The 14,135-nt window shown below is 50.7% G+C and overlaps 1 protein-coding gene across 6 annotated transcripts in view; it reads right to left on the reverse strand.

Annotated features, from left to right (window-relative positions):
• The window catches only part of GRID1 (glutamate ionotropic receptor delta type subunit 1), a 687,130-nt gene that overhangs the window by 459,828 nt on the left and 213,167 nt on the right, over positions 1–14,135 (reverse strand). For 4 of the 6 annotated variants that reach the window (XM_070782155.1, XM_070782152.1, XM_070782154.1 and 1 more), the window contains one exon: positions 12,164–12,286. The exons of the other annotated variants lie outside the window; for them this stretch is intronic. In XM_070782155.1, coding sequence (XP_070638256.1) covers positions 12,164–12,286 — 123 coding nt within the window. The remainder of the gene's footprint in view (positions 1–12,163; positions 12,287–14,135) is intronic. 6 annotated transcript variants of the gene reach the window in all.

The raw sequence follows: 14,135 nt of genomic DNA on the forward strand, positions 1-14,135 counted from the left end.
TGGGGATGGTCCGTCACACAGCAACAGATAACCAGAACAAAGACCCAACATCAGAGCCACTGTGGTGAACAGTTCACGCTGCTGCTGCTGCTCAGTCACTCAGTCGTGTCCGACTCTGTGCGACCCCATGGACTGCAGCCCACCAGGCTCCTCTGTCCATGGGATTTGCCAGGCAAGAGTACTGGAGTGGGGTGCCATTGCCTTCTCCAGAACAGTTCATGGCAGCAGCCAAAATCAACTTCCACTTCTCATAGTGGTGCTGGTCCCACCAGGGAACAGAGAAGGACGTTCCAATGTACTGGTGCTTCTGCTCAAACGTCTCCCTGAAACATTTATTCACACCCCACAGTCTCAAGGCCTCGAATTCCCAGGCCCCATTAACCCCACACAGTAAGGATTCCTTGCCCATATCTTACTCCCACCCACTAATTAGAAATGTAATAATAAATTTTTTTTAAAAAGCTGATTGAGCTGAGACCTCATGTCTCCAAGGAAGATAAAGGCGGTACCAAAGGCTATAGATCTGACGGGAAACACAAACTGCGCTGACATGCACGTCAGCAGCAGCACCAGCATCATCATTACTACCTTCATAACCACCGTCATCACCCTCACTATCACCACCACCATCAAAATCACCATCATCACCATCATCACCACCATCACCACCATCACCTTCACCATCATTATCATCACCATCATCACCATCATTGCCATCATCACCATCATCACCTTCACCATCACCATCATCACCATCATCACCACCATCACCACCATCACCTTCACCATCATTATCATCACCATCATCACCATCATCGCCACCATCACCACCATCACTGCCATCACCTTCACCATCATTATCATCACCATCATTGCCACCATCACCACCATCACCTTCACCATCATTATCATCACCATCATCACCACCATCACCTTCACCATCATTATCATCACCATCATCGCCACCATCACCACCATCACCTTCACCATCATTATCATCACCATCATCACCACCATCATTATCATCACCATCATCACCATCATCGCCACCATCACCACCATCACCTTCACCATCATTATCATCAACATCATCGCCACCATCACCACCATCACCTTCACCATCATTATCATCACCATCATCACCACCATCATTATCATCACCATCATCACCATCATCGCCACCATCGCCACCATCACCTTCACCATCACCATCATCACCATCATCGCCACCATCGCCACCATCACCTTCACCATCACCATCATCACCATCATCACCATCATCGCCACCATCGCCACCATCACCTTCACCATCACCATCATCACCATCATCGCCACCATCGCCACCATCACCTTCACCATCATTATCATTACCATCGTCACCATCATCGCCACCATCGCCACCATCACCTTCACCATCATTATCATCACCATCATCACCATCATCGCCACCATCGCCACCATCACCTTCACCATCATTATCATCCCCATAACCACTGTCAGCAGGAGCATTACCACAGTACTGCCGGGAACATGTATGGAGCACTTGCTACACACCAGGGCCCATCCTAAGAACTGCAAATGCCTTATCTAGTCAAACTCTCGTCACTTTCTCATGGTGCTGTCCCACAGCCATCTCCATCGTAAAGATGAGAAGACAAAGTTGTAACTTGCTCAAGCCATTGGCCACAAAGCCAGTGCTGGGATTCTAACCCCAGATGCACTAACTCCAAAGGCCATGCACACTTCAACTGCTCTGGCTCCTCTTCCCTCAAGCCCACTCCATGGCTCCTCACCCTGAATTGAAAATTTCCACTGGAGAACCCAGACCCTCCGGATGTAACCTGCAGTGCCTCAGTCTCTGCATCTGGAAAATGGGAGTGGTGACAACAGCCTGGCTCTGGGCAGAATGTCCGACCTCAGGGACCCTGTGTCGTGGAAGGGGCAGGGGTCAATCACTTACTAATCCCCTGCTCTAGGCCAGGGAACATGGGGCGCTTCCCACACATTGTCTCATTTAAACTTCATCAAGCTCTAGGGGCAGGTAGGGATTAATTTCCCTATTTTACCAGTGACCCCAGATTTAAAGGGCTTCCCCTGGTGGCTCAGCTGGTAAAGAATCTACCTGCAATGTGGGATACCTGGGTTTGATCCCTGGATTGGGAAGATCCTCTGGAGAAGGGAACAGCTACTCACTCTAGTATTCTGGCCTGGAGAATTCCATGAACTGTATAGTCTATAGGGTCGCAAAGAGTCAGATACGATTCAGCAGCTTTCACTTTCATTTTTCAGATATGAGACAACCCAGAGGGATGCAGGAGAAGGCAATGGCACCCCACTCCAGTACTCTTGCCTGGAAAATCCCATGGACTTAGGAGCCTGGTAGGCTGCAGTCCATGGGGTCGCTATGAGTCAGACACGACTGAGCGACTTCACTTTCACTTTTCACTTTCATGCATTGGAGAAGGAAATGGCACCCCACTCCAGTGTTCTTGCCTGGAGAATCCCAGGGACAGGGGAGCCTGGTAGGCTGCCGCCTATGGGGTCACACAGAGTCAGACACGACTGAAGCAACTTAGCAGCAGCAGCAGCAGAGGGATGGGGTGGGGAGGGAGGTGGAAGGGTGGGTTCAGGATGGGGGACACATGTACACCTGTGGCTGATTCATGTCAATGTATGGCAAAAACCACCACAATATTGTAAAGTAATCAGCCTCCAATTAAAATAATTTTTAAAAAAGAGTGAGTCCAGCTGTGTAAGCCCGAAGCCCTTGTTCTTTTTCATGTCCCCACTGTGTCCCAACCTGGAGGGGGGTCATACCTGCCACTGGGAAAGGCCCCTCTGTCTGACCATGTTGAGGAAGTGGGGTCATTCCCTGTACATTCACTGAGAGGGATTAATGAACCCAGGGTGTGTTTGCTCTGCCTTCCCTGGGGCAGGCAGCCATTCTGGGCCTGGTTCCATCCTCATAGGAAGAGACACCAAACAACTAGAAGGGAACACACAGCCCCAGGGCAAAATTCTCCCTGTCCATCGTCTTCCTGGCTCTGGAGCCCCTCTGTGCCAGGCTAGCTTATTCCACCGCTTCCCTTCTTTTGGAAGCTAAAAGTAGCCAGACTTGAAAGGACAACTCCCCTCAAAGAAAGAAAAGGTCATAATTTTTTTTTTTAATTGGTCATTGAATTAAATGTGCAAACAGTGTCCCTCATTATATAGAAAAAGTATTTTCCCCACGTTTTATTTGTCTCTCAGGCGTCCCATTCTGCCTAGAGTATAGCCTCATCCCCTGACTGGACTGACCCCATGGGGTTTGAATACATGGAGAATCCAGCGGAAGTGGGATGGGGGAGGCAGACGGACAAAGGAAGGACCCAAGAGCACACTGGCCTCCACCCACCCCGCCATACACACATGCACACAACACACAGCAGCACTCCAAATCTGTGTGCGTATTGGCACAAGCGCAAACAAGCAGGGCCGACAGGGAAGAGGCCTGCACAGGCTCACGAGCAGTCCTGCCTGACTCTCATCAGGTGACTGAGGAAAGGTTAGCCGTGGTTGGGTTTGAATTCCCTGCTGAAGGACAGAGGAAAGATGTTTCTGCAAAGAGCATGTCCTCTCAGCCTTTCCAGAAGGAGAGTCCTTGGAGCAGCAAGGCAGGCCCATATGCACACACACTAATAAAATGCAAAGCTCTTTAGGCTGATTACTTGTTCCTTGCAGGGAGCGGACACGTGGCGGCCAGAAGGCTACACTCACGCTTGTGAATTTGCTAAGACACGAAGCAGGGGCCTGTCTAATTCCCACACCAAGGGCCCATGCAAGGAGCCCCGCACCAGCTCCAGTGCCCTCTGGGTGGTTCCAGAGGCCACTCTGCGCTCGGATCCTGGACCCCTTCCCACATCCACCTCCCACCCCCCAACCCTTCACTTGGCTCACCCTGGTCCAGGCACGCCCTCCTCCTCACTGATCCCCAGTGTGTGCCAAGCTCATTCCAGCCCCAGGACCTTTGCACTTGCTTTCCGACTGCTGAAATTGCTCTTCAGTCAGATCTTGCTTAATGGCTTCCATCACATCCTTATCATCCTCCTTGGAAGCATCAGCTCTGATCAGGGCAACTAAAATAGTGTCCCAGCAAACTACTCTCTTTTTACCTTGCCTTATCTTTCTTCAGGGAGGTTATCACTAACAAATTACCTCAGGTTATTCATTGATTTTTTTTCAGTGTCTTCCCACTGCCTCCACTAGAATGTCAACTCTTTGAAGTTAGAGACCATGTGTGTCTCAGTCCTTCTGTAACCCCAGTATCTAGAAGAGCCCGATGCATATTAGCTGTTCGATTAATATTTAATCCATTTCAAGAAAAGCACACTGTTACCTAAAGAGGAGCTAGAGTCACAGAGGGCGCAGCGTCCCAGGGGAGCCTGGCCTAAGCAGAGCTCATGCATTTACTGCCTTGAGCTATAGGCTCACTTTTCAGGTTTCTCTAAACATTGTGTCACTTGCAGGAAGCAACCAACCTCATCTCTCAGTTGCCTCCCAGTGCTCAGATAGGTCTGTGCAGAGTAGGAGCTCAGAGAGTCACCAAGTACATTAGCCAGGCTTTGAAGAAATTGACCAGTTCCCAGTATCACATTCAGGAACCCCCAGGGCCCTGGAGAGCTACCAGGCCCACAAACAGGACGCTGCCAGCTCTGGGATAAGCAACTAGCAGCAGTACTATGGAGTGATGTTAGGGGCCAAACCAATAACATGAACCTCTATCTAAAGAGTTGACCTCCATACACTTAATTAGCATTTAACATGGACTTTGAAAAATGATGGATAATAAACCCAAGGACTTCCTGCAAATACAAAGAAGGATCCTAAGGCCAGTCAGCAAAACATGGCACCAAGCAGCAAGGGCAAGAAGAATAACAGACACACAGAAAGTGGGGTACCTTGAGGCTCCAGGGGGGAAATAGGAACTCAGAAACACTGTGCTAAGGATGATTGTTGATTCCTGGTGAGAAAGTACAGGGAAAGGAGAGTGGACTCACTTCACTCCATGCCCATATTTTAATATGCTGAAGTTGACAGTACATAAGCAAGTCAGACATTGCCACTCAGCAGTCTGCAAGTCTTATCAGCCCTGCCACAGGCAGAGTTGGCCAACAGAGAGCTTAAAAATTTAGTAATTAGTTGCCAATGTTCAAGAATTAAGAGATTTCACAGTAAAGTCCAGATTTCTGCCTCCTCTTGAGACACAGAAATCAGTAGCTGCACCGGACCTTCACTTGGGAACCTTATTGGAGCCTGAACATCCCTTCCAGGGAAACAGGTGCCCACAGGCGCTACACTCTCTGCTCTTCTCACAGTCCACCTGCTCTATACTTAGCTATCCCTGCCTAGATGTTGCAGGCATTCAGGTTTGTGATTTGTGTTATACTTGGCCGGCATTCCAAACAACTTTAGCGATTCTTTGGATGGTATTTGGCTGAGATTGTAGGACCAACCTGGGCTATTGGGGTCAAGGGTGGAAGTATCAGTAGCTCAGAGGATCAGCCTTCCAGAAGGATGGCTCCTCATTCCCTCCACATCAGGATGCAAAGCTCCGGGAGCTGTGTAAGGAAGACCAGATGCAGGGCGCACCCTTAGAAAAGCAACATGTGACAGCATTATCCAGGAGTGGTTCCTGTGGTTGCCTGAGTTGGATGGACCCATGTGACTACTGCAGAGCCACAAGGAAGGAGCAGACACAGCACCCTTCCCCACATGCTGTAGGCATGGTGCTGTCTATAGTCGGGGTCTCACAGTCAGGTACCCATTCTCTTGCTCATAACTGTTTCGGAATGTGAATTTTCTCTCCAGTTAAGCTTGGCCACTCTTTGGGGGCAGGGCCTATATCCTTCTCCCCCAAAGCACCCACTTGGCCACCCTTTGCGGGAAAGGGCCCATGGTGTCTTGGTGGTGGCTGGCCCCCTGACAGGCTGCTGAAGGAATCCCTCTCATCCAAAGAGTAGAAAGCACCAGCAGCTCTCCCTACTTCCATCAGCCTAGCAACCAGCAGTCCTGAGAAGCCACGAGGGCTATGCGTCTGGGATGGGCCAGCAAGAGCCCAGATGGGAGGTGCCCCGTGTGCTCCGACCCTGCTCCTGGGCAGGATCAGACCCATCAGGAGCACTGAGGTGTCCTCTCCTCCTCCACACCCCCATGGATGCCAACGTTCTCTCTAGCCAAGAACTGGGACAAGCATCCAGTCCTCAATTCCAGCTGAGCTGGCTGAGGACTCTGAGGGCTTTATCACTCTCTGCTAGCCCCATTTGCCATCATCTCTGGGTGCACCCTGCATCTGGTCTTCCCCACGCAGCTCCCGGAGCTTTGCATCCTGATGTGGAGGGAATGAGGAGCCATCCTTCTGGAAGGCTGGTCACAGCACTGCTCCTCTGAGCCACTGACACTTCCACACCCTTGACCCCAGTGGCCCAGGCTGGTTCTACAGTCTCAGCCAAACACCATCCAAAGACATAGGGAAGGTATTACTATCCCAGTTAACACACCAGGGAACAGCTCAAAAGGATGACATCAATTTTGAGCTGGGATCTCACTGTGTGTCTACTTGCTCCAAAGGCAATGTGCCTTCTTCTGTGCTATTAGAAGCCTTAGTCCCTGAAGACGCACCATCGTGTCCCCAGTTGAGGATCTAAAAGCCTCCAAGAAGAGGGGACTAGGTTGGAAGTGGAGGGAAGACGAAAAAAGGGGGCTGACCTTCAGGTCTTCTGACCTGGCTCTTGTTACTGAAATTAAAGTGCTTCTAGCCCTGAATCTCATAGGGTAGGAACCCAAAGCCTTCCGTCCCTGCCTGCCTATGTGCTGAGGCTTTATGTGTGGGGCTGAGGGAGGCACACAGTCATCTCCTAGGAAACATTCCCTCCAATGTCCTGCTTGTATCTAGTTCTTTTCCCTCACACCTTCACAATCATCTCCCCCAGCATCTCCATTCTCCCTAATCTCCATGTCTCTAACCGTGGACCACAAACCTTGTTCTTTGCTTTCTCCCTGACATGATTCATGGACGCAGATACTGAAGACATGTGGGTAACACGCCAGAGGAAGGAGGACACCATGCCACCTTGTACAGAAAAGAGCTGAGAAATGAGTCTGAGGCACACCTATTAATGGCCCATCAACCATGCCCACGCCTGTCCTTCGATCAACTGACCCAGCAGCAGGTCTGATGTCAACCACCAGCGCATTTCAAAATTTGGAATGCTGACCTTGCCCACAGTCATAGAAGATTTTGTTTTTCTCAGCGCCCTCAGTGCCTCATAGCTTTACATCTCCTCGGACTTGTCCATCTCCCCATTGACACACTAGTTACTGGATACCTCCTGGTAGCCACCCATGTGCTAGACCCTGTGAAAGAGGAAAAGTGGAGATCTACATCCCAGAACGTTCCCCATGCTTAATCCCTGGAGTAACCTGGTGAGTCAAGTATCATTAACTCCTTTGCACAGATAGGTAAGCAGAGCTCAGAAAGATGCCGGGACAGGAAATGGGACAGATGCTGGACCAAGTCTGCTTGCACAGCTCTTCTCTGTCCCACTAACCACACTACAGAAGGGTTAGGTCAAACGCCCTCAGGCCGTCTGGTGACCAGAGGGTCTCTAGGAAGACACTCTTCCTGTTGCCAAGGAGAGAGGCACAGGTGGCCTGTCCAACCCCTCACACTCTCTGCAGGTGTGTGGGCAGAGACAGGACATGATGGGGAGGGAGGGAGCCCTCATTCCCCAGATGACTCTCAGAGGTTATCCAGTCCACTTCTGGAACCCTAGCCTACCTGCTCCTCAATGGTGACTATCATCGAGTCCGCCACTCGACATATTCTAGGAGGAGAATGGACTCCCCTTTGATCTGTCAGAGGCAGCAAGTCTCCTCCCTCTCCTAGTGGCATATAGCAGAAAAGAGCTGGGCTGTGAGTCAAGGAGCTCTGAATTCCCATCCCAGCTCTGTCACTCTATCTGTGGGAGCACAAGAAAATCCCTAAATCCCCGGGCTCCAGAGCACGGTGACAACCCTTCCTCTCCAGCATTGCTGAGAAGATTAGGTGAGCTCATGGGTCCACATAAGCAAGCTTGATAAAGGTTCTTTTTTTAATTTCTCCCATGGTTCCACACCCTTTGCCTCGCCACCCTGACCCCAAAGTTGAGCAAGGTCAAAACAAAGTTAGAGGAAGGAGGCACACGGCCCCTGTCACACAGACCTGCCTCCTGGGCAGCCCGTGTGGGAACGGCAGCAGACTGCAAATTGGCCCCAACTCGCCTTCCTCTACTGTGTCCACTCCCTTTGCAACATGGCCTTGCAGTTCCCCCAAGAGTTTTCTCCAAGGCTCCCTCCCTTGGCCCTTAAATCCAGGCTGACCTGCTGGCTTGCTTTGGCCAAGAGATCTTGGCAGAAACCATGATGCGCCAGGTCTGAACCTAGACCTCTAGCAGCCCCGAGCACCCACATTCGCTCTCTTGAAACTCTGCTGGTGCCCTATAAATAAGTGTGGGCTAATAACTGGTGATGAGAGACCCAGAGCCTGGTGCCAGACTACCACAACTCACAGCCAGCCAACCCACCAGCCCCAGCTGAACAGCCAGCTGACCACAGATGCACAAGCCCAGAAAAAATCAGTCATGTCTGACCCTGGTCTGCTGACCAGGAGACTTGTGAGCATGAACATTATTGTTTCAAGACGCTGAGCTGGGGGCTGGTTTGTTACACTGCACCAGCTAACTGACAGAGGGGCCTTCTCTTCTCCAAGCAGACTGGCAGCTTGAGCACAAAAGAGCAGATGACCAAGACCGAGTTCCTGATGGCACCAAGTGAGGGCTCCATAGGGTGGCACGGAGAAGATAGCACCAGATGTGGGCTACACAGCGTAGACAGCGTCTCTGAGATGAACTGCATGGAGTCACCTCGCCGCAACTCTGCCTCTCTAAAATCCCAGTCTTCCTCTGGCTTCCTGCAGTGCTGAGGAAATGCTGCCTCTTCCCCACTGGGCTCCCCACCCAGATGTTCAGCCAACAAAGGGCTGACTCACCACCTCAGGGGAGGCCTCCCCAGGCTCAGCACCCTGGGGGCTCCCGGAGCAGAAAGGGTAATTGAGTCATTCCACCGCTTCAGGCTGCTTCCCTTAGTAAACGCCTATTTCTCAAGCCTGTCACCTCCCAAGTCCCAAGGGCTACCTGCTAATAAGCCACAGAGACTCCTGCAGGGAGGAACAGACACTTGACTGGCTATGTAATGGCCCACAAAGGAAGAGAACACCAGGTGTCTCCAGCCCCACCCTTCAGATTTGAGATCCCTCTCTTCAACCCAGGAAGGAACAGACAGCTGAGAAAGGCCTCCCTGAGTATCGGGAATGGGGTGTCGGATTCAACATGTAACTTGAAACAGAAACAGCGCTCAAACAGAAAACAAGCTCCAGAATGTCCAGCATCATTCAAGCATTTCCCTGGATGAGGGTTTGGAGGGCCCTTTGAAATTTAAAAACCAAACATTAAATTCTTTCAAAACAGTCTCTTACTCAGGTGCTCCTGCTTGGGCTGAACGTTAAGACTGTGTTTACTCTGTCCACTGGGTAACTGAGCATCTGGAGATTCTTTGCTTGGAACAGAGGCCAGGGCTGAGGAGTGCACCCTGCATGCATGCCTTTGAAAACCATCATTCATGGGCCCGAAAAGGCCTTTAAGAGAGATGAATGTGTCTGCGCTCCTGCGCTCCTGTGCTCCTAGGTCTCCTGGGAAGAGAGCTACAAAAAGGCTCCCAGCGTGGTGGTGGGGGGCAGGGGGCAGCCATGCAAGGGTGTCCAGGATGCTGCAGGCCCAGGACAGCTTTCCCAGTATGCACAGGCTTAGGAAGGACGAGAGGAGTGTGGGGACAGAGAAGGAAGGGGACAGTGGCCTGGTGGCACAGCTCTCTGCCCTTCCCTGTCTTGGCCAAGCCAAGAGTTCCAGCTGTTTTGAACATCACTGAGCTCCAAACCTGCCAGAATATCTCTACCAAATCTCTCTTCCTTCTGAGCTCATTTCTAAGAATTTCTAAGAAAAAAAAAGGGAATTTCTCAGACTCATTGCACTTTTGCTACAGTATGAAGGCTTTAAAATCCGTAAACAGTGGGATATAATTAAATGCAAATGCGGGGCCACATTTAAAAATTAATCTTCTATAATTAATTAGTAATTTTAAACATTCTGATAAATGATACTTAAATGGCACAGAATTATCCTAGCTCTGAGTGATAAAGTCATCTGCTGAAGATTTACCATGTTGGAATGAGAAATATTTGCATATATCATGTGGGACAACAGAACGCTGCAATTATTTAATTTACCTTTGCTATGAATGTATTAAAAAGTGCCATCTTTATATTCAAATTGTGGGAGTGAATTCACTCACTGCAGCAAACTCTGAGAAGCAATTGATTTGAAGCCAGGCATTAACCCCGACTGTGCTTCTCAGTTCAGTCACTCAGTCATGTCCGAGTGCAGCACACCAGGCTTCCCTGTCCATCACCAACTCCCAGAGCTTGCTCAAACTTATGTCCATCGAGTTGGTGATGCCATCCAACCATCTTATCCTCTGTGTGCCCTTCTCTTCCCGCCTTCAATCTTTCCCAGCTAGACTGTGCTCCTAGTAAAGATTAAACTGGCCTCCGGCCACACTCGCTGCCTGGGAAGCCAGTCCTGTGGCAGGTGGGGAGGGATGTCGGAAACGGTGCTGTCCACCTTTGTCCCTTCACATTCACCCCCTCCTCCCAGCCTGGGAGAAAGACAATCGCCACTCCCAGAGCCACGGGGGGCTGTCCCACCAACAGGCCATTCCCCTCGCTGTCCTTTCTCCCACCCTTCTCGCTGCAGAAAGCGACTACAGAGATCACGCTAAGAGCAAAGGCAAATGCCATCAGCTGCAGCCATCCCTGATGCCGCTGTTTATCTCCCAGCATTTCAGTGCCTTCCCCGGACTGCTCTGCCACCAGCAATGCCTCTCAGGGGGTGTGTGTGTGTGTGTGTGTGTGTGTGTGTGTGTGCGCGCGCGCGCTTGTGTATGTGCACAGGTCAGTGTCTCTTGCACTGTGCTAGTTAGTCTGACGGTCTGCTCCTACCGGTGTATGTGGCTGGTTGGCTAGTATCACTCTGTCAGCCTGTGTCCGTGTGTGTGTGTTTGTGTGTGTGTGTGTGTGTGTCCAGTCGTCCAATCTGTCTGCAGAGTTACTTACTGCCAGGCCTCTCCTGATCCACTCGCCTCCCTGCACACCACTCTTTCCCGGGGTACCACATGCCACCCACAGGTACAGCCTACCCCATTCGCTGACCAAGGAACCAAGACCAGGCCAAGGCACGGTTCTGAAGCAAACTTAAGCCTTCCCAAAAGCAGAAGTTTTAAGATCAAAGCCCTTGCGGAAGAGCTGGCCGAGGACTTGAGGACCAGCCCAAAACAGGCAACGGAGGCACATACAGAAAAATACAGCTTTCCACTGAAGGTAAGAAATATAAAATATCCATCCGTTCATTCCCTCAACAGCCCCTGTGGGCCAAGACCTGTGCTGCTCTTGGAAGATAAAACAGTGGACACATTCAGTCCCTGCCCTCGAGGAGGTCACATTCCAGTGGGAGGAAGAGGCCCCACGGAGCTGGACGGTTCGTGGACGGCAGGGCGTGGACAGCGCCTGCCTCGTGAACTGTGAGCAAGCACTGGCAATTCTTCTCCATAAATGCTTGAGAGAGCTTAATTTTTCTACTTTTCCCAGTAAAACAAAAGAGACGGGGAGGGAGAAGAGAGAAAGAAAGAGGATACAAAAGGAAAGAGGGAGCCCCGTACAGTTACAAACAGAAGCGGAGAAATGGTGGATGAGAGCTGGAAGGAAAAAGTCCTGGAGTCCCACGCACACCCAGAGGAGGCCCTGGTGGAGGAGGGCCCTGAGGCGCCCCCTCTCGGTCACCAGCGCACATGCCCAGCAGGACCACTGCCACAGTGTAGCCACAGCGTGTGATGCTACGTCAGGTCTCCAGGAAAAGGCACCATCACTGCGTTTCCAGCTCGTACTTGATACGGTTCCTGGTCCATAGCAGACACCCAGTCTGTACTGGATGGATGGATGACTGTGTGGATAGACGGACAGATGGATGGAAGGACTCACGGATGCATGGACAGGTGGATGGACAGATGGACACATGGATGGACAGAATCTCCTCCAAGAAGATGAGATGAAGCCCAGGGCCAAAATGGACTGTGGACTGGAGTGCTCTGCATCAAACCTGACCTGGAGAGGAAACAACAGTAAGACATTCACATCTCCCAACAGAACAGGGGCTAAGCTTATAGAGGCCACTATAGACAACTGATCTTGAAAACCCTGGAAAGGACCCCAAGAACAAAGCAGTCCTGAAGTTCGGATCTCCCACCCCTGGACTAGGGAGCCCCTTCCTGTTGCCTTCTCAGCCTCAGCCTCACCACTCCCTGCCCAACACACCCGCTGCTGCAACCACACCACACGTGCGACCCTGAAGACCCAGGGGCTCTCCAGAGCCCTGTCTCCAGCCTCACCTTGACCATGAGGCTGATGAGATTTCATTCCTAGAGATCCAGACCCAGTGTCCCTCACTCCAGGGAGGCCTGGCCCCCTGACCACTCCCCCTCTCCTGGACCAGAGGGCATAGCTCCAGCCTCAGAGCTCTCACAGAACCTGGTCCACACCTCTGCTTTTTATAGGTGAGGGGGCTGTTAACACCTCTGTCCTCCCCACCAAGCTGGGGGACCCCTGAGAGCAGAGACAGTAGCTTTAGTACCACCGCAGAACCTGGTCTGGAGAAGGAAATGTTAACCAATTCCAATATTCTTGCCTGGAGAATTCCATGGACAGAAGAGCCTGGCGGGCCACAATCCATGGGGTTGCAAAGAGTCTGACACGACTGAGTGACTAACACACACACAGAACTCAGCCCAGCACTCAGACTCATTAAATGCTAGACAAATTAAAGAAGGAGCTCCTTTCCTAAACAAAAGCCTGCAGCAGAAAGAAAGCAATATACAAAAAATTAATAAGTCCAGGATCATGGAATTATTACTCCTTTGTATATATACTAAATGTGCTCTTTTAACTCCTAATTAACTCCTTATTCCAGCCATTTTCAAACATTTTGCACTGCAAAACATATATTTTAATAAGTACACAAATTGAACTTAAACTACAAAAGCTCACTGAAGGACATTAAAGAAAGCTTTTTAAAAAATGAAGAAATACATGTTACTGAATAAGAAGTATTGTAAAGTTACTATTTCTCCCAAAATTAATCTATAAATCCAAAGCAACTCTAATCAAAATACCAGTTTGGGGGGATTTCACAAATGAATTAAATGAAAGCTATTAAAATATTTCATCTGTTTGTGAAACAGAGAGAGAGAAGGAACTTCTGAGCAGAGGGGAGGGCTCCGGTGGCCAGGAACAAGATCCCTACCCTCAGCCCCTCTCAGCAGCTGTCCCCTTGATTACTTCAGGACTGCCACCGCCTTCCCTGGCTGGTGGTTTGGGCTGACAGGTTACATCGAGTATAGCATCAGAGATTGCTGTCACCATCCTCCGGAATGCCTGATTAGCAGCAATGGCCCAGAGAAGAAGTGAGGCTCACAGTGAGTCCAACTCAGCCCCAATTAGGGATGACTGGGAGGTGCCGCCTCTGCTCACTAAGGGAGCCCCAGTGCTGAGCCCACAGAAAGCTCGCCTCCATGGCCTGTGTCCTTACTGCCCACCCAGGGCAGCCTCACAGGGGTCTCCAGGTCTGGAACCGGGAGGCCAGAGTTCTGTCACCTCTGAGCCCAGTCTCCCCAAGGGGAGCCTTTTAAAGATAATGCACTGATGCAGTAATTGTTAAGACTGTGATTTAAAAAAAAAAAAAAGAGAGAGAGAGATCTCAGAGGAGGAAATGTGGATACAGTGCTGAGAGATAAAAGCTGAGGGAAACTTGAGATGTATGTGTGCCTAGTCATGTCTGACTCTTCGTGGCCCGGCCCCAAGGACTGCACCCCACCAGACTCCTCTGTCCATGGTATTTTTCAGGTGCATACTTGAGTGGGTTGCCATGCCCTCCTTCAGGGGATCTTCCTGACCCAGG

Source organism: Bos indicus, chromosome 28, assembly GCF_029378745.1.
Source record: "Bos indicus isolate NIAB-ARS_2022 breed Sahiwal x Tharparkar chromosome 28, NIAB-ARS_B.indTharparkar_mat_pri_1.0, whole genome shotgun sequence".
Classification (NCBI taxonomy): domain Eukaryota; kingdom Metazoa; phylum Chordata; class Mammalia; order Artiodactyla; family Bovidae; genus Bos; species Bos indicus.